A 17,053-nucleotide genomic window follows, 5' to 3' on the forward strand; every position below is an offset into this window, starting at 1 on the left:
TTCCGGAGCAAAGCTAAAATGGTGAAGACCAGACTGCAACTCTCTTTCTCTTTCTGGTTCTTTTAGAGAAATGCTTAGGGTTGTCTAAATATCCAACGAATCCAATTTTTGAATGACTGAAACATTTTAATTTCTAGCAGCGGATCCTATTAGTTTGCACCGCACGGAACCAGTGAGTTGCAGACGGAAGCAAAATCTGTCAACAAACATTTCTTTTGTAACAGTATGTGCGAAACCAAGACGTACTAAGCTCAGATATGTTTAAAAACACATTCCAGAGCGGATTTTTGTCCATTTTATACAGTATCGGCAGCAAACCGCTTCAAATATGGGACAAAAAGGTAAGCAGCGATTTAAAGTGAATGCTACGAACCAAATTTGTGTTAGCTTCCGTGGCTAGTTATGCTAAAGCTCGCTAGCGTCGTGTGTTTTATTCCTAAAACTGCCACCTCTTGTTTAAATGCACCTCGAATGTGATGTCCAGACAGCTGACTGAGTTTGTGCTAGTTATTAATGACTTTAGAAACCGTGATGGAATCAGTGAATAATATGAAACATGCTCCGGGGTGGGAAAAAACTCCATGATTTTGTTAATTGTGAAAGCTCTCAGTTAAGCTTCAAGACCTCTTTTCAGTTGATGTTTTCAGTTGTTTTCCCATCGTTGATACAGTTAAAACTGAGCTTAGTGTTCCAATATCGACCTGGGTGGGATTTCGGGGACTTGTTGCGCTAATAAAATATGGAAATTAGTTTTACTTTAATATTGATATGTTCATTTAAAGTTAGGCTTTTGTTTGATTGGCAACAAGGTGCTGTTCCTCAGCAAAACTTATGCATGAGTATAAGTAGAATGTATTAAAATAGAATAGAATAGAATAGAATAGAATAGAATAATACTTTATTGATCCTTTACAGGAAATTACTTTGTTCCAGCAACATGTAAACACGCAGACAACCCACAAACCCGTCAGACCACCAGGAGTAATAGTCATCAGTATGTCCAAATGCACATTAAATAAGTAAGAAAGAATTATAAAAGTTAAAACATATCTTTGTGAATTGAAACGCCTGATTGCAGCTGGTAGGAAGGACTTCCTGCTGTGCTCAGACCTGCACTGAGGATGGATTAGTCTGTGGCTGAAGGTTTTCTGCTGAAACATCTCCATACTGTGTATTGGGTGAAAAGCATTGTTCGCAATATAGCTCGGTTTCCTCCTGTGCATTCTCAGCACAGCAACCTGTTGGACTGATTCTAGCTCAACATCAGTTGTGGAGCTCACTTTCTTAATTAGCTTATTCGGCTGGTTTCTGTCCCTGGATCAAGCTCCCTCCTTCCAACACACAACCCCAAACAACAAAGCACAGACAGTTTGCCAGTATGATCACTGGTAAACTGTACATAGAAGAGGCCTGTTGATGTTGAAAGACCAAAACCTCCACAGGAAATAAAGTCTGCTTTGGCCTTTCTTGTGTCTGGACTAGTCCAGCTTGTTGTCCAGCTGCACTCCCAGGCACCTACAGCTGGAGACAACCTCCACCTCCATGGCAAGAATGGTGACTGGTGCTGGTGTGGACTTCTTCCTCCTGCAGTCAGTCACCATTGCCGAGACCTGGTCTAATGTGGTCAAGTTATTGGGGAGGAAAAAACTGTGAAAACTCCCCTTTTTTGTTGCAATTTCTCAGTTATAATAAAAGTATGATAAATTTGAAACTAGGGTTTCATACAGTATTAGGGGCTTACCTGAGAACTACAACACAGTTTTAAATGATTAAAATCTAGAAAAACAATTGAGAATCGGTTCCTCGGAGTTTTGTATTCAATTTCTCTTGACCTTTCCCCTTTATAGCTGAATGGAAAGCTGCGAATCAGAAACTAACTTCAGCATCATTAGACCATGTAAGAAACAGTTTGATTTCTTAGTGTAAAACAAGACATTCCGATGTGTTCACAGGTGAGGAATGGTCACATCAAGAGAGTCCCGGACAATGACATCCACTCAAATGTGTTAGAGGTTGAGGGAGCCAATGTCAGGTGAGTTTGTGTGTTCACTCATTCATCAGCTCTGGTTCATTCATTCAATTTGTCGTCTGAGGTAGGACCATATATTTTGATACAGTCCTTTGTGGAATTATGATGGAAAATGTGAAATCAATACTGCCTCAAAAAAAAAAAATCTTAGGATCTATTAAGTGAAAGAGCTGCTTAGAAATAAAAGTTCTTGTTTGATACATAAGCATGATCTGTAAACATGAGAAATATGTTGTGGAAAGACAGGATGACAGTATCCAAATGTGACACTGTATGAATTATTGTATGAGTTATTGTCTGGACTGTGTAGAAGGTACAAATTCAAATATGGGAAAATGGAACAAAGTTAAAAGAACAAAGGCTTGCTCTTCAGCCTACACCTTTTGAGTTAATATATTCTGTTTATTTTAAACCCTGACTTTCATTATATACTTTCAGATTTCTATTATGTGTAGGTATACTTTATGTTTGAGTATATATACATCAATATATGCTACGCATTTATGTGCACTGTGTATTCATTTTTATTCTTACTTAGCTTTCACCTTGTCTTTATAACTTAAGGACTGAAATATGTCAATGAATGAAAGTCTCAGCCATCCTCCCCCTTTCATCATCTCTCTCCTCCCTGCAGCACCACCTATATTACATGTCCTGCAGACCCCAAGAAGACACTGGGCATCAAACTTCCTTTTCTGATCATGATCATTAAAAACCTCAAGAAATACTTCACGTTTGAAGTTCAGGTACGAGTACAGACACTGTTCATATGTTGTTGAAATAAGATAGATAGATAGTGACAGAAATTCTCAGACACAAGCTCACAAAGTGCAGACGTCTAAAACAAATGTTAAAAAGAAACAGCAGCTGATAAAGAAATATATGTAGTGTTCACTGTCTTATTTCCTTTCGTTCAGGGTGGTTATTGCAGTGGAAATACTGGGAATCATGGTCACCCATATTTATCTTTTCACATCTCTCAGGTGTTGGATGACAAAAACGTTCGGCGGCGATTTCGGGCGAGTAACTATCAGAGCACGACCAGAGTGAAGCCGTTTATCTGCACCATGCCCATGAGGCTGGATGACGGCTGGAACCAGATTCAGTTCAACCTGTCAGACTTCACCAGGAGGGCCTATGGAACCAATTATACGGAGACGCTGCGTGTACAGGTTCGTGCACCGAGACAGATGAGGATCCAGCTGTCTCCAGAGGCTACTTGCCTTGGTGTGACTACAAGATTTCTGCAGTAAATGTTCAGTGCTATATTCTTTTTCTGTTTCCCCTCAGATTCATGCTAACTGTCGTATAAGGAGGGTGTATTTCTCAGACAGACTGTACGCTGAGGATGAGCTCCCAGCAGAGTTTAAGCTCTACCTGCCTGTCCAGAACCAGAAGGCCAAGGTGAGTTCACACCTCAGTATGCATAAACTTGTTCATACAGTATATGCAGTCACATAATTATTCCTGTAGCTGTTCACAAAGCGGTAGATATAAAAATATTCCTCTTTACTACGGTAGCTCTCAGTAATGGAAAATGCCGTTTAAAAGTTTCTTCTAACACTTGTCTGTTTGTTTCTTGCAGCAGTAGAGTCTGTCAACCCGCACTGTTCCCCCTGATGTGATGTGGAATTCAGGTGTTAGACTTTTTTGTGTTGACGTGTATGATGAACTTTAAGACATTGTGATGCTGTTATTTTGGAGCTATGAGTTTTAAGTACCGTCTTGTGTTGCTTTCTGCACAATAAAACCTTTTTATGGACTGATTTGTACTTGCAGTTTTCAATCGAGAGCATTGTTGTTAAAAGATTGTTGATATAAGGGTCCACATTGATCAATACTTGTTGCCTGCTGTAGACACAGCAGTTTGTGTCAACGAAGATAGCTACTGCAGCCTTATGAAAGAAATAATATTTGAATTTCCCTCCGGATTATCTATCCATCTATCCATCTATCGACATCTTGTTAATTTCCAGTCATGATTAGAATCCGCTTAAGCTTCTTGTAACCATGGCGACAGAGATGCGTCAACATTTAAGAACCGGTGTGAACAACAGCTAGAGATTTCCGTTCCCCAACAATGTCAACGCAAAAGGCCGTTGAAAAGATGAGTTAGGGATATATCAATACACATATACTCAAATGTTTTGAAACACGTGAAATGTCTTATCAGCGGAACGGGCTAATTGGCACCACACAGAACCAGTAGTCTTGGATACGGAAGTAAAGAAACGTATCTCCTGTTAGCAACCAGCATAGCAACGGTTCTAGCGGACTCAAACTCATGTGCACAGCAGCTGTGTACTGAGTTCAAATAGGATGTTTAAAAACACATTCCAGAGCGGGTTTTTGTCTATCTTATACAGTATCGGCAGCAAACCGCTTCAAATATGGGACAAAAAGGTAAGCAGCGATTCACAACGAACGTCCTAATTAGCCGTCTTGGCTAGTCGCGCTAAAGCTCGTTGTCATGTGTTATGTTCTTTATTCTGTCGCCTCTGCTGAAATGCACCTCGGATGTGGTGTTCAGACAGCGGACGAAGTTTGTCTTAGTTAGCTCATAATGTTTGAAAATGCCATTATATTGGTATGCAGGGGTTAATGTGCTATAGCGACAGGTCAACAGTTGATGTTTCCAGTTATTTTCTATTTGTTGATGTGTTGAAATTAAACCCACTATGTATAAGAGTGATTCAGAGAACCAGTATAGATCTGGTTGGAATTTCTGACGACACTGAATTGCAGTTAAGGGAAATGTTAAGGGCCATTTAACTTATAGCTAAGATTTTTTCCATGTTTTAAATACGTAAGATCTAGTTAGAAATTTTAAGTAAACCCTTCATACTGTCCAAAACTTACTTTGATTATCTGTGAAACCTCATATTATTTGTGAAAATGCAGGAAAAGAAGAAATCTGTGCCCCTTTCAACTGTGTGTAGACTAAGTCCAACTTAAAAAAAAAAACACTACACATGGTCAAATCTGGACTAGATTGGCTCTGAGAGGCTAAACACAAACACACAGTAACTGATTTGTGAAATATGTATCCTGTGTGGGGAAATGTAAATGGACAGCTTTTTATCACATTAGGACTGCATTAGACTAAGGATAGATCTGAAACTACTACATTTATTATTATCATTATTATTATTATCTTTATCTTTTTACTTACTATTCTATTTGTACTTGCACCAAGAGCACCAGAGAAAATTCCTTGTAAGTAAAAATCTACTTGGCAATAAAACTGATTCTGATTCTGATGAGTTAAATCAGAACTAGATTATAATGAGCGAACGGAGAGAAACCAGTTTCTGATTTTTGAAATCTTAATTCTGCGTATGAACATGTAAAACCACACATTTCATTACTTAGAGAAGCCAACTAGATTGTCAGAGAGAGGCTAAATATTTTTCAAGACACAAAAAAAAAAAAATCTGATTTTTTTGTAAGCAGAAGTGAAGGTGATGTAAAGCCAATTTTGATAACAGAAAGCCCCCGTTTGTCACTGATTACAGCAGGATAGCAGGCAGGTAAGAAGGCACTGTTGCTATGTTTGCAACAGGTAAACATAGTAACAGTCGACACCAACAGCATCTTAATTACAGCCAGACTGACACTGACATTTGACGGAGAAAAAAAGTATGATTTCTCCATGCCATTAACGTATAAATATAAACAATAATCTTTGTAAGAATCCCTTTCATTTGGATTTAGAGATGAAGATTTGTGCTGAACATGACTTGTGAACTAGTCAGCCAGCTGTAATGGTGACACTGTTTCCAGATGATCTCATACATATTTTGTTATTTCTACACTGTAAATTTTTTGGACTGACATCTGTTCTCAGTATCACAAATCACACATTTGCCTCAAGCTTCAGAACTTGCGCACAATAATAATAATTGTGATAATTTCTTCATTTGTAATGCACTTTTCATTTAGGCAGAAATCTCAAAGCATAAAAAAGCAATAAAGCACCATCTATCCTTAGACCCTTAACTATCTGATGTCTGCAGTGTTGAACGAGCTCCTTTTTCAGAATCAGAATCAGCTGTAATGGTACATGTACAACATACAAGGAATTTAGTTCCGGCTGTTGGTGTCACCCTAGGAATGGCTCAGCTGTTTATAAGAGTGATGGCAGTGGGGAATAAGCTGTTCTCGCTGTTCTTTCTGGAAGAATCAGCTTATTTTTTCCTATGAATCCAGAAAAATTCTATTTCTGTGTTCACAGGTGAGGAATGGTCACATCAAGAAAATTGCAGACAATGACATCCACTCAAATGTGTTGGAGATTGAGGGAGCCAATGTCAGGTGAGTTTGTGTGTTACTCAGGTTCATTCATTCATGCACTACTCTCAGCCATCCTCCCCCTTTCATCATCTCTCTCCTCCCTGCAGCACCACCTATATTACATGTCCTGCAGACCCTAAGAAGACGCTGGGCATCAGACTTCAGTTTCTGGTCATGGTCATTAAAAACCTCAAGAAATATTTCACATTTGAAGTTCAGGTACAGACACTGTCCACATGTTGTTGACTTAAAGTAATACAATCATCTAGAATCCTCTCTTTACAACTCTCAGGTGTTGGATGACAAAAACGTTCGGCGGCGATTTCGGGCGAGTAACTATCAGAGTATGACTCGAGTGAAGCCGTTTATCTGCACCATGCCCATGAGGCTGGATGACGGCTGGAACCAGATTCAGTTCAACCTGTCAGACTTCACCAGGAGGGCCTACGGAACCAATTATACGGAGACGCTGCGTGTACAGGTTCGTGCACCGAGACAGATGAGGATCCAGCCTACTTGCCTTGGTGCGACTACAAGATCTCTGCAGTTAACGTTCAGTGCTATGTTCTTTTTCTGTTTCCCCTCAGATTCATGCTAACTGTCGTATAAGGAGGGTGTACTTCTCAGACAGACTGTACGCTGAGGATGAGCTCCCAGCAGAGTTTAAGCTCTACCTGCCTGTCCAGAACCAGAAGGCCAAGGTGAGTTCACACCTCCATAAACTACTCCTGTAACTGTTAGCAGTAGAAGTTCTAAGAATATTCTGCTTTATTATGGCCACTTACAGTGCTGTTTAGTAGCCTAACGCTCGTCTGTTTGTTTCTTGCAGCAGTAGAGCCTCTCAACCTGCACTGTTCCCTCAGATGTGATGTAGATTTGCTGTAAGGTTTTACTTCTGTGTAGATAAATGAACTTGAAAACATTGTAATATTGTAAATTTTGAGATGAGTTTTCAGTGACATCCTGTGCGACTCTATGCACAATAAATCTTTTTTATGGACTAATATGTCCTAGTTAATTACTGCTTCTTGCTTGCAGTAATTGGAAAGATGACGGCCATATTATATGTACTGACACTGAAGGAATTCATTACTCCCCTGTTACATGCAAATAACCTGATATTTAGAACCACTGCTAGTTTGTAGAAGAGAAAAAAAAAAAAGAATGAGTCCACTCGTCAGATATAAACTATCTTTATCAAACAGCACAAATATTTTCATGTGAAATGTTATGAAAATTATTTGCATTCCCAAAACATCTTTTTTTTTTCGCTTTGGATTTCTTTACACGGTATGAGCAAAACTAGCAATACATTCATTTTAAATGTTGCTTTACATCACATGATGGCAAAATTAACTTTTAAAAAGAGAAAAGCTCAACTTAAAGCGGTTTTCAACTCAAAAAGTGAAAGAACAGACTCAAGGCTCCTAAAAAAGCTGTGATGATGACACCTTTTCTGTTACAATACCTCAGTAGTCAGAGTTTTCATCGTCCCATGCAGTGCTCTGAACTAATTCTTGGAAAAGCTGCACTGACAGCAGCTCTCAGTATTTAGACTAATCAAGATGAGCTACCTGAAGAACACTCAGATGTTCACTCTGTGGCATCTGTCACAATAAAGACTGAACAAACGCAACACTGCATATAAACTTCACAGATGTGGCTCAGAACTGGGTCATATTCGTTGATGACAGTAGGTCAGATTAATAGACAGCAAAGGTGCATTTTGTGCACAGAAATAACGATTTATGCATTACTCAAATTAAGCTCCTTCAAAATAGTGTTTTGTTTTTAGGAAAACAAGGAATTACTGCTATAAAAAAACATTTGGACGAGAATTTTAACTTCAGTCAGTCTGACGTTCCCAAATAAATCAACACACCGTGTAAGAAGGAGTCCATATGCTACATAGAATAAAGTTAAGGTAAAACTACTTTTATTTTTCTTTATATTTACTCTTAAGTATTTGGCTTCAAATATATATTAGCAATTGTTTAAACTGAAGCACATTTTTACAGTAGGCACTTGTTATTTTCAATAAGGAATGCCAAAACGCAGTCTGTCTGCTAACTGGTGTTACAGTTTGACAACGATGTTTTTCCCTGAAATGCGATCGATAAGGGAAGAGTGCAAGATGACTTTTAAAAATGAGACGCTCCGTTTGTCATGTTCAGCTCACCTTCACAGCATATTTGGAAAACAGGTTGAAACATACGAGAAAAATAACACCGTTCTCTGTTAACTTAAACAGCAATACTGATACAACAGGCTCTGATGACATTTAGATTAAACCCAGACTTAGAGTTTTTAGAATACAAACACTGTAAAACTTCTAACAGGCTGTTTGAATCACCTATTTTCACTACTGCAGCTTATGTTTTGCTTTTAAATAAACCTAAACCAACCACATGAAACAAAATGTTGACAAACAAATTACAGAACATACAAATTATTCCAGCAAAGTGTGTGTTTCTTTACATGATTGATATAACTTAAAGAATACATTCATAGAAATCTATTGCTTTAGTCAACAGCATGCATGTCTTTAAAGTGCAAAAAAACATTCATTGGTTCAAATTGGCAAATCAAACACGACATTAAATCATCGACTCAACACTAATAGAGCAAAATAGTAATTTCAATATGGCACAATTTAGCTGCATACAGACGCACTATCAAATAAAATGATACAAAATGTAAAATAAACCTGATCATTCAAATGCAACGCAGACAGAAGACAATAAAGCCGATAACAGCAAACAACACCTGTAGCATGGACTAGTGCACTAAAAGCTTGCATTGATTCTGTTTGTAGTTGAGAAACAGGAGAGGGGAAGCAGGGTCCATGACTATACAAAAAAAGTCACAACACCGTCATTTCACTCCTTTTAGAGACCGATCCTTACTTCCTGTAGTTTCCTTTAGACATTTTAGGACTGCTTTAATGTCTGTAATACTTGAAAATGTATTGCATCAAAGAGAGAGAGGGATTTAGGATGTGTGTCAATGTGGTCAATTACCAGACATCTTAAATGGACAGGTAGAATTTGTAAGCCTCAGCTTGTAGAAGAAAAGGGACTTTAGAAGGATGTGCTGCCTTTGAATAGACGAAGAGCGACTTCACAGCTACTGATAAAGAAAAAAAAGGCTTTCATTGGCTCTACTGAGGCAGGGTCCTGTTCTAGCTTGTGCTCGCTCGGCAGTGATTCACATTGGTTGCGCTTGGCGGTGTGTGTGTGTTTCTAAACGTCCACAAGTCAGGAGGAGGATTTGGCTGCAAGCGGCGTTGCCACCTTTGAATGTGTTGAAGTACTTTTGTTGTTAAAGCTCAAGCAGAAGAGGTTCATTCGACCTTTGTTTGAGCTGCGGAGAACTAAATCAAACTTCAGCACCACGTGTTTTTGTTTATCAAATCTGCTTCAGATTAAAGCATACTTCTAACAAATCTAACAGTGGGGGATCAATTGTAATAATCTAAGAAGTTGGAAAAGATCCAGCGCTACTCACAGATGTGAAGGTGGATCCACGGGTGTACAAAGGCCTAGCATGTTTAGCCTATGAAAGTGGACTTCAGCTTCACATCGAGCACCTCTCCTGTCGTTTAAATATCCAAAGGTAATTTCCTGACATATTGCGGTCCAGTTCTCTGAAGTGCAAAAGTACATTATGTCACTATCACCTTCACTTGCTCCACATTCTCTCATCGTTCTGTCTTACAGGCTGGTGTGCAGGAGAATGTGCGTTTGTCCAGTGCTATGTATTGCTGCCATAGTGAATGACGTAGTAGTCATGGACATACATCAACACGGCGACAGGCTGTCCAATGATGAGAGACATCCACACGGCTGCGTTGCCATAGTTTCCATTCAGGAAGCGACCCACAAACCAAGCCAGAGGAACCTGAAGGCGTTAAAAGGTCAGACGTCGTGTGTAAAAGTTTGGAGAGAGCAGAGATGAGAGAGAATGAAAGAAATGATGGATTCAATGCGTCTTACCTGAGCCATCATTCCCATGAAAGCCCACAGTCTGAACATCTTCAGAGGAACACTAACGAGGTACTGCAGAAAGAAAAGACGACGCAATCAGGCTGACAGTGACAGATGTGCATTTTCTTCCACAGTGAAACATAGTCAAGCATTTTTCTGAAGGAGTCTGTTTGACATACAGAAATAAAAATAACAATCAGAGCAGTTCAATTATAAGACACATTGACGTGGAGACTGAATTCTGTTAGTTTACCTCATGGAAGAAAGCAGAAATCAGAAAGACAGCAGTCTGAGCCAGAAACTTGTTGATCCCAGTCCTCAACAGTGGCTTATAGAAATGCCTGTAAAACATAAAGATAGCAAAAATACTTTATTAGTAAGTTGACTCAGATCTGACAACAAGTGTCAGTCAGCACCTGTATTACTTCACTGTTGTTTTTTATTAATCAGACTTCAATCAGAAGGAGAAGGCAAAACATCAAATACAGTTGAAAATGCTAAAACAACTCATTGTAACAGGACTGGGGCACACCTCAGGCACCACTTGTGCACTGGGATGTTCCAGTTGGCCCAGAAATACGTGACCGTCTCAGAGTTCCTGAAAAGAACAAGAATAGAACAGTTTGAGAACCGATTATTGGGTGTTCTGAAAGAATTCAGACACGTTTGAAATGAAGGTTTTATTTTGATCCAAGTTTGAGCGACTTCAAATGCAGAAAACATGGAAGTGCGTGTCAAGTAACACTCACCACCAGTCCTTGTAAAACTCCCTGTCTCCAAACTGCATCAGCTCTGCCACGAAGTTCATGGAGGAGTGGAAAAACCAGTAGAAGAAGATTAACCATATCAGATGGTTAGGAACCTAGGAAAGGAAAGGAAAGGAAAGGAAAGGAAAGGAAAGGAAAGGAAAGGAGTCTGGGTTGGTAAACTATGGTTGCCGCTCATGGAATAACATTTCTTTGTGATAAAACCTTAATACACAGATGAGACAACAATCACAGCTAAGGTCAACACCAGGGTAAGGGGATCAGGTCATATGTGGGTTAAAGGTTTACGCTCTGTGAAGTTCTAAAAAGTCTCTGATGAGCATCCAGCGTAGCTTTCACATGATACTTACAGCAAGTTTCAGCAGGCGTTCCACCATCCTACCAAAGTCCATTTCCTTTGAGACAGAAGGAAAAAAACTAAATTAAGTTGTTATAATAAGACTTCACCAATTACATACAGTTTACAATTTCTTCCTGACTTTGCCTTTTCTGTTCATTTACTGAGACACGACTGGCTGAAGTTTGTGTGAATTTAACATATGGTAGAAGTTCTTAGTGTGGCTGTAAAAAAAGTGGCCAAATTAGAATGATAGCATAGTTGAAGCTCTTCTTTGTATAGAGTGCAATGTGCATAAATACAGCATACCCACCTGGAATGGTTTCATTGAGTTCTGGATAGTGGGAACCATCCACTGAAAGACACACACTTGAGTTACAGATTTTGTGAAACACAGAGGACCAGAAATAGCTCTCTGTAGAATATTTTTGCTGTAATATGTAAATCTAATTATGTAAATCTTGAACAAACCTGCTGTATTAATCCCACCAACAACTGCATTAAAAAAATCTGCAACAAAGAGCAAGTTATGATTGAAACGAAACATTCATGCACGTCTCATCTTGCCTGTGTTTGTTATTCATTTCCTACCATCTTAATTAGGTAATTGACTGACATGTCGAGACAGTATTTGTCTGTGCTTGTTCTCACCATCTCAAAAAGTCTTCTCATCAGGAACCTTTTGCGTATTCGAGGAGACCGTGGGAAGTTGAGCTGGTAGCAGAGAGTTGGTGCAAAGACGAAGTAGTACATGTCTGCAAACAGATGTTTAAAAAGTCAAGTCAGGCTGTTATTCAGATGTAAGTGCATGCACTAGTGCAAGTACGTTTGATTTAGAAAGTTTAATAACCAGATTCATCTTCATTTTAAATCAAAAACTAGACCAAACTTTGTCATTATATGCCCTTGAGATAGCTGGTATTTACAGGACTACTAAGCGACTGTGTTGGTCCAGTAAATTATTCTGACATTATAATACAAAAAATAAAAGTACTTTATTTATATAGCAAGTATCTCCCTGTGCTGTTTGGCTTCACGTGTCTGCATGGTTACCTCTGTGTGTGAGGTTTCCTGGGTAGGAGACGTGAGTCTGAACCGCTGACCCATTGGACTGTGCCACAGAGGGACCTGAAAAAGACAAGCATAGAGATGTCCAACTTTTTAAATTTCAAGCATTGTGCAGTGGTCATCATGTTGCATAAAATCCTCTGGCTTAAAATAGCTCCAAACCACACACTGGGGTGCAGCTGTTAACGGTTAACTTTGATCCAAATCCCTGTGGGTGCCGGAAACTGCAGTTCACTATGCCACCACTTGATGGTGGTAGCAGCACAGTAATGAAATCAAATGAAATGAAATCAAATCCTACTAAATGTGCAAAACCGTGTGTGTGAATCATGCTTTAATCTATTCACTGAAGTATGAGCTGTTTTTTGACCTTAGTTGAGATGATTTAACAGCCCCTGAGTGCGTGTTCATACACTTACATGAATATGATCGTGACAGTCTTTTGGCTTTGGCTTGTCTGATTTCTCTGCACCACCTGTTGGCGTCTTTGTAAGAGTACATCTTGAGAAACAGCATTGAGTAGATCCCTAGAGACAGCACACCACCCACTGACACACACACACACACACAGACAGGCAAGGCATTAGCTAAGTGCATTAAATAATATAACAGATGAAAGGGGTGCGTGTGTGTACCAATGGAAATTAAACTCCTGGCTCAGTCAGTCGACATCAGTTCTCATTATATTACAACTTCTGAAGCAGCACACTCGTAGTGTTTGTGTTAGCATCTTAAAACACATGCAGTAGCTCCAATCAAAGATACTACATGCAACATATACTGTGCATAAAACATATAATCGTGTATTCATACAGTATGTACCTGGAGTCATGGACGTCATAACAAGTACTGTGGCTGCAGGAATGACCAACAAACATGTCAGGATAAAAATGTGAAAAATGAGTCCTGTAGTTTCAGAGATGGTGCCCTAGAAAGGACGAAAGAAAAACAGAAAAGTGCATTATTAGTGTAAAACATTTTATTTATTGATACGCCTCCACGGTTTTACCTTTAAAGAAACTGTGCAACACCATTCTGCACATGCCGATTAGAATTAAAATATTGCATCTGTCAGAAATGTTGTGGATTTCATCCAATCTAATCTTGATCGACAGCGGTGTTCTTATCAAAGTTAGCAGGGCAGGAATGAAAAGGTGCGCTGCTGAGATGGTCAATGTACTTTAGAGACTCCACCAAATGTAAAATACAGATTTCAACCAAACACGAGATCCCCAAACAAACCTTATATTCAAACTCACTCTCTTAACAGTGGTAAAAAAGATAAGTAAAACCAAATCAACACATCAGCAAACTGATGTTCAAAAGTCCACCAGTTATTTTCGGTCACAGTCTAAATGAAAATTTGTGTGACTTTGTAAAACCTCAGCACATTATTGTAAGGACTTACCACAGCAAGACGCCTCTCAGTGTGCAAGGCTGCTAGGATGAACACATTGGACACTAAAACACAGAACAGAGAGGCAGATTCATGAGCTAAAGAAGCACAAGGATGTTTAATACACTGCTAAGTATTTTCTGTGAGCCATCTTTGAGCATCTGGCCCATTAATAAATTATATCATACTGAATCAGATCAGCCTTTTGTGGGATGGAGAAGCTGTCAAACACTGTTTATTACTGTCAAACAACAACTAAATAATCAAATGTGGAAAAAAAACACAGTTACAACACGAGTTTGTTCAGTTCATGGTCGGGTCACATAAGATGAAATGGCTGTTTAGATCTCTAAATGAAAGGAAAGCAGTAAAATGAAAAGCCCATACCAATTATTAGGCAAGCTGCTGGCCAGCTATATGGGTCCTTTAAGAAGAGAGACACTACTTGGATAGGGTCTACCAAGATGCCATACCTGGAGGAGAAGTGGAATTAGTATTACTGATCCCTGTAGGAATAGCTTCAACATAAAGCTAGATTAATGGCTACAGTGTGTTTAGGTGAAGGTTAGAGGTTGGTGCAGTGAGATAAAGGTTTGGTGTGATATTTTCTCCATGGACGTTCAGCGAGGAAACAAAGTGCACGTCAAATTCACCTATCTCATGTCTAAAAAGAACATCTGCACTGTAACGATGATTTTACTTTCAGACGTTCGTACTTTTCTTGATGACATGACACTGCTCTTGTTGACAAAATGAATCCAGTGTAATAAAATATAACTAAGCTGCTTTCAGGTGCCCATCATAAAACTGTAATAGAGGTGAGAAGTGGTGAAAGATGAGGGGTGAGCTGGATAACTGTATGGGAGTGGATTGTAAAAGCAGCTGCCTGTGTATATACTGAAAATTATATAAATGTAGGTTTGTGTGTGTAGGTGGACACTTACTTTATAATGTTCTCCAAGAAGAGGCGTGCATTACTCAGCACCTGAGACAGAACACAAAACATCCAAGAGGAGCTAATGAGATGCTGTTCAACAGAAGTCATGCAAAAGAAATATTTAAAAACACCCTAGATTTTAAGGATTGTTTTGTATCTGACTATTCACTGAATCTGGCCATCGTTTGGTGGTGAAAACTGGCTTATCACTTCTGCTTGTGATTAACCAGCAGGTTCAAGTGTGTTTGTTTGTGCCGAGTCACTTGATATTCAGAAAAGGAACAGGAAACCAGCTTTGGCTTTACAAGGACACGAAGTTGCTGCCCACAGACACACAGGTAAACACAGCCACTCTCATGCAGAGGAATTATCAAAGATAATCTGTTTGCAAAGTTCACATTTGTGTCACACCTGAAATTAGCAGCATGTTCCTGCTGCCATCACACCTTGTTGCTGCATACTCTGGTTAAAAAAAAGTGTCAGGTAAAGTAACTTGCTGATTGTATTGTGTATTTCAGTTCAAAGTCTGAGTCCAGCCTGATCTCTGTCACCAGCTATCTGATCTTCTGTGAGGTAAAACCCACACAATGAACTCAGTTTCAAAACAGTATTTATAGTGTGCATACATTTTTAGATAATTTTTATGGCAGTCATGCTCAGCGTCAGAAACACAGTTCAGATAAGCAGAACCGTTAGGATATGACTTATGATTAGGTGTATTACAGTGATAATACCCATTGGTTTGCCAAGACCCTGCAGCAATGTGGTTGTGATTCAACTATGTCTGTTGTCCAAACTGGTAACCTTTGTCTCAGTAACCTTCAGCATGAACAGGAGAGAGCCGTCATTTACAACACAGCAAATAGGACAGTGGTCTCTATGGACCAGTTATGCATAGAGAGCGTTGCATTATCTGATTCTGCCATATTTCAACAGTACCAGTTTGTTTTCTATCATCCCTGTCCACTGAAAGGTCACCGTCTGATGTTAGATATGGAGCAACACCCCAGGAGGTTGAAGGACCAAAGACACTTCAACTGGAGGTATAATAACTGAACCCAGGCTGCTGGATCAAAGAACTCTTTGTTCCTGATGGTACACGATTACATATAAGATTTAAGAAATATATGTAGAAAGACAATCCTTGGACCTTTGGCAGTAACTGTTCCTAGATTTTGAGTCAAATGTCAACATCACAATCTATTATCTAATCATGTACAATTTCCTAAGTAGTAAAACACTGATAAGACTTTAAATCTGATTTTTTTTCATTTTAAACAACTTTGCAATGGAGTAATATTCCAGTAATAAAATATTATAATCTCATCGTTTCTATTTACATTTCTTTCAATCATCTATAATGTTTTTTTAAACAACGAAGCTAAGATGATTCAGAGGAACTATTTTCTGATAACACCTCGGTTTTTTCTTCCTGGTTCCAGTTTTAACAATGGTGTAAATAACGTCTAATTAAACTGTATGTCAGTGTCATGAGGAGAAGCCACAGGAGCTGGCTGAATCTTAGGACCCTGACACACAAAGATGAAACATGGAGAAAACCGGTGCCAGCAAACACAGAATGACCAAACATCTTGAGTCTGATTAAAAAAAAACTGCAGCTGGAGGTGTAAAGATTTGCTTTGCACTGACCTTGTCAGCCTGTGGTCATTTAAGCTCTTCACGTGGTTTGCTTGGCTGCACATCAGAGGAAACAAATGACATGAACTGGCTGAGGTCTCAGTTACTCCGACCAAGGAAGTATTTCACTAGACACGGATCCACATTGTGCTTTATACATCTTGCATCTTTTTATCAACTAGGCCAAGTGACAAAGGGACAGTATTCTGAAGCACTAACATTTCTGTTGGCTCACGTATGTAGTAGAATCTGTCTTTGTTTATTTATCATCATCTGTGTGGCTTGTTAGTAATAGATTTAGATCTACAGTGTAAAATGAACAGGTTTGAGCTCTGAGACAAAGGACAACTTAAAACAAAGAGTTGTTGGCTGCTTGCCAAGCTGATGGATCTGCAGTAAAATGGGCATCCATCTCTGGGGAGTCCTTATGGAGGATATTAATTTATCATGGAACAGCCAGAAAATGTGAGGCTGAAGTGTTTCATGAACTTTAGAATTAGTTTTCATTCATTTCTGGCACCAAATAGAAATACTGCAGTAGCACAAAGCAGGATTTTCTGTAATTTTGTCCAATATCTACACTGTAAGGTTGTGAATCAACT

At 39.1% G+C, this 17,053-nt stretch overlaps 3 protein-coding genes across 7 annotated transcripts in view; 2 read left to right on the forward strand and 1 right to left on the reverse strand.

The window, feature by feature from the left end:
- LOC110954978 (cilia- and flagella-associated protein 20) overlaps positions 1-17,053 on the forward strand; it is a 19,808-nt gene continuing 2,755 nt past the window's right edge. Inside the window, exons 1-8 of one of the 5 annotated variants that reach the window (XR_007945282.1) lie at positions 1-341; positions 1,953-2,032; positions 2,664-2,775; positions 3,013-3,201; positions 3,320-3,433; positions 7,152-7,203; positions 10,042-15,386; positions 15,787-15,856. Coding sequence is in view for 3 of the 5 variants with exons in the window: in XM_051956248.1 (XP_051812208.1) it covers positions 258-341; positions 1,953-2,032; positions 2,664-2,775; positions 3,013-3,201; positions 3,320-3,433; positions 7,152-7,157 (585 nt within the window). In the remaining 2 variants the exon portion in view is untranslated. Of the gene's footprint in view, positions 342-1,952; positions 2,033-2,663; positions 2,776-3,012; positions 3,202-3,319; positions 3,434-3,614; positions 3,793-7,151; positions 7,341-10,041; positions 15,857-17,053 lie in introns of those variants that run through there. The other 4 variants (XR_007945281.1, XM_051956248.1, XM_051956249.1 and 1 more) reach the window with 4 other exon arrangements.
- Positions 4,046-11,934, forward strand: LOC110954972 (cilia- and flagella-associated protein 20). Its single transcript, XM_022199752.2, has 7 exons — positions 4,046-4,432; positions 6,264-6,343; positions 6,430-6,541; positions 6,615-6,803; positions 6,910-7,023; positions 7,152-7,203; positions 10,042-11,934. The coding sequence occupies exons 1-6, from the start codon at positions 4,349-4,351 to the stop codon at positions 7,155-7,157; spliced, it is 585 nt and encodes a 194-aa protein (XP_022055444.1). The 5' UTR covers positions 4,046-4,348; the 3' UTR covers positions 7,158-7,203; positions 10,042-11,934.
- Positions 7,500-17,053, reverse strand: part of dgat1a (diacylglycerol O-acyltransferase 1a) — a 14,746-nt gene continuing 5,192 nt past the window's right edge. Inside the window, exons 3-17 of the mRNA XM_022199749.2 lie at positions 14,821-14,861; positions 14,264-14,349; positions 13,889-13,941; positions 13,303-13,408; positions 12,900-13,028; positions 12,466-12,540; positions 12,064-12,167; positions 11,884-11,922; positions 11,726-11,767; positions 11,426-11,470; positions 11,058-11,170; positions 10,841-10,906; positions 10,562-10,649; positions 10,318-10,380; positions 7,500-10,222 (exon numbers count right to left, since the gene is read on the reverse strand). Of these exons, the coding sequence (XP_022055441.1) occupies positions 10,076-10,222; positions 10,318-10,380; positions 10,562-10,649; positions 10,841-10,906; positions 11,058-11,170; positions 11,426-11,470; positions 11,726-11,767; positions 11,884-11,922; positions 12,064-12,167; positions 12,466-12,540; positions 12,900-13,028; positions 13,303-13,408; positions 13,889-13,941; positions 14,264-14,349; positions 14,821-14,861 (1,197 nt within the window). The 3' untranslated portion in view covers positions 7,500-10,075. The remainder of the gene's footprint in view (positions 10,223-10,317; positions 10,381-10,561; positions 10,650-10,840; positions 10,907-11,057; positions 11,171-11,425; positions 11,471-11,725; positions 11,768-11,883; positions 11,923-12,063; positions 12,168-12,465; positions 12,541-12,899; positions 13,029-13,302; positions 13,409-13,888; positions 13,942-14,263; positions 14,350-14,820; positions 14,862-17,053) is intronic.

This window comes from Acanthochromis polyacanthus, chromosome 11, assembly GCF_021347895.1.
Source record: "Acanthochromis polyacanthus isolate Apoly-LR-REF ecotype Palm Island chromosome 11, KAUST_Apoly_ChrSc, whole genome shotgun sequence".
Lineage (NCBI taxonomy): Eukaryota > Metazoa > Chordata > Actinopteri > Pomacentridae > Acanthochromis > Acanthochromis polyacanthus.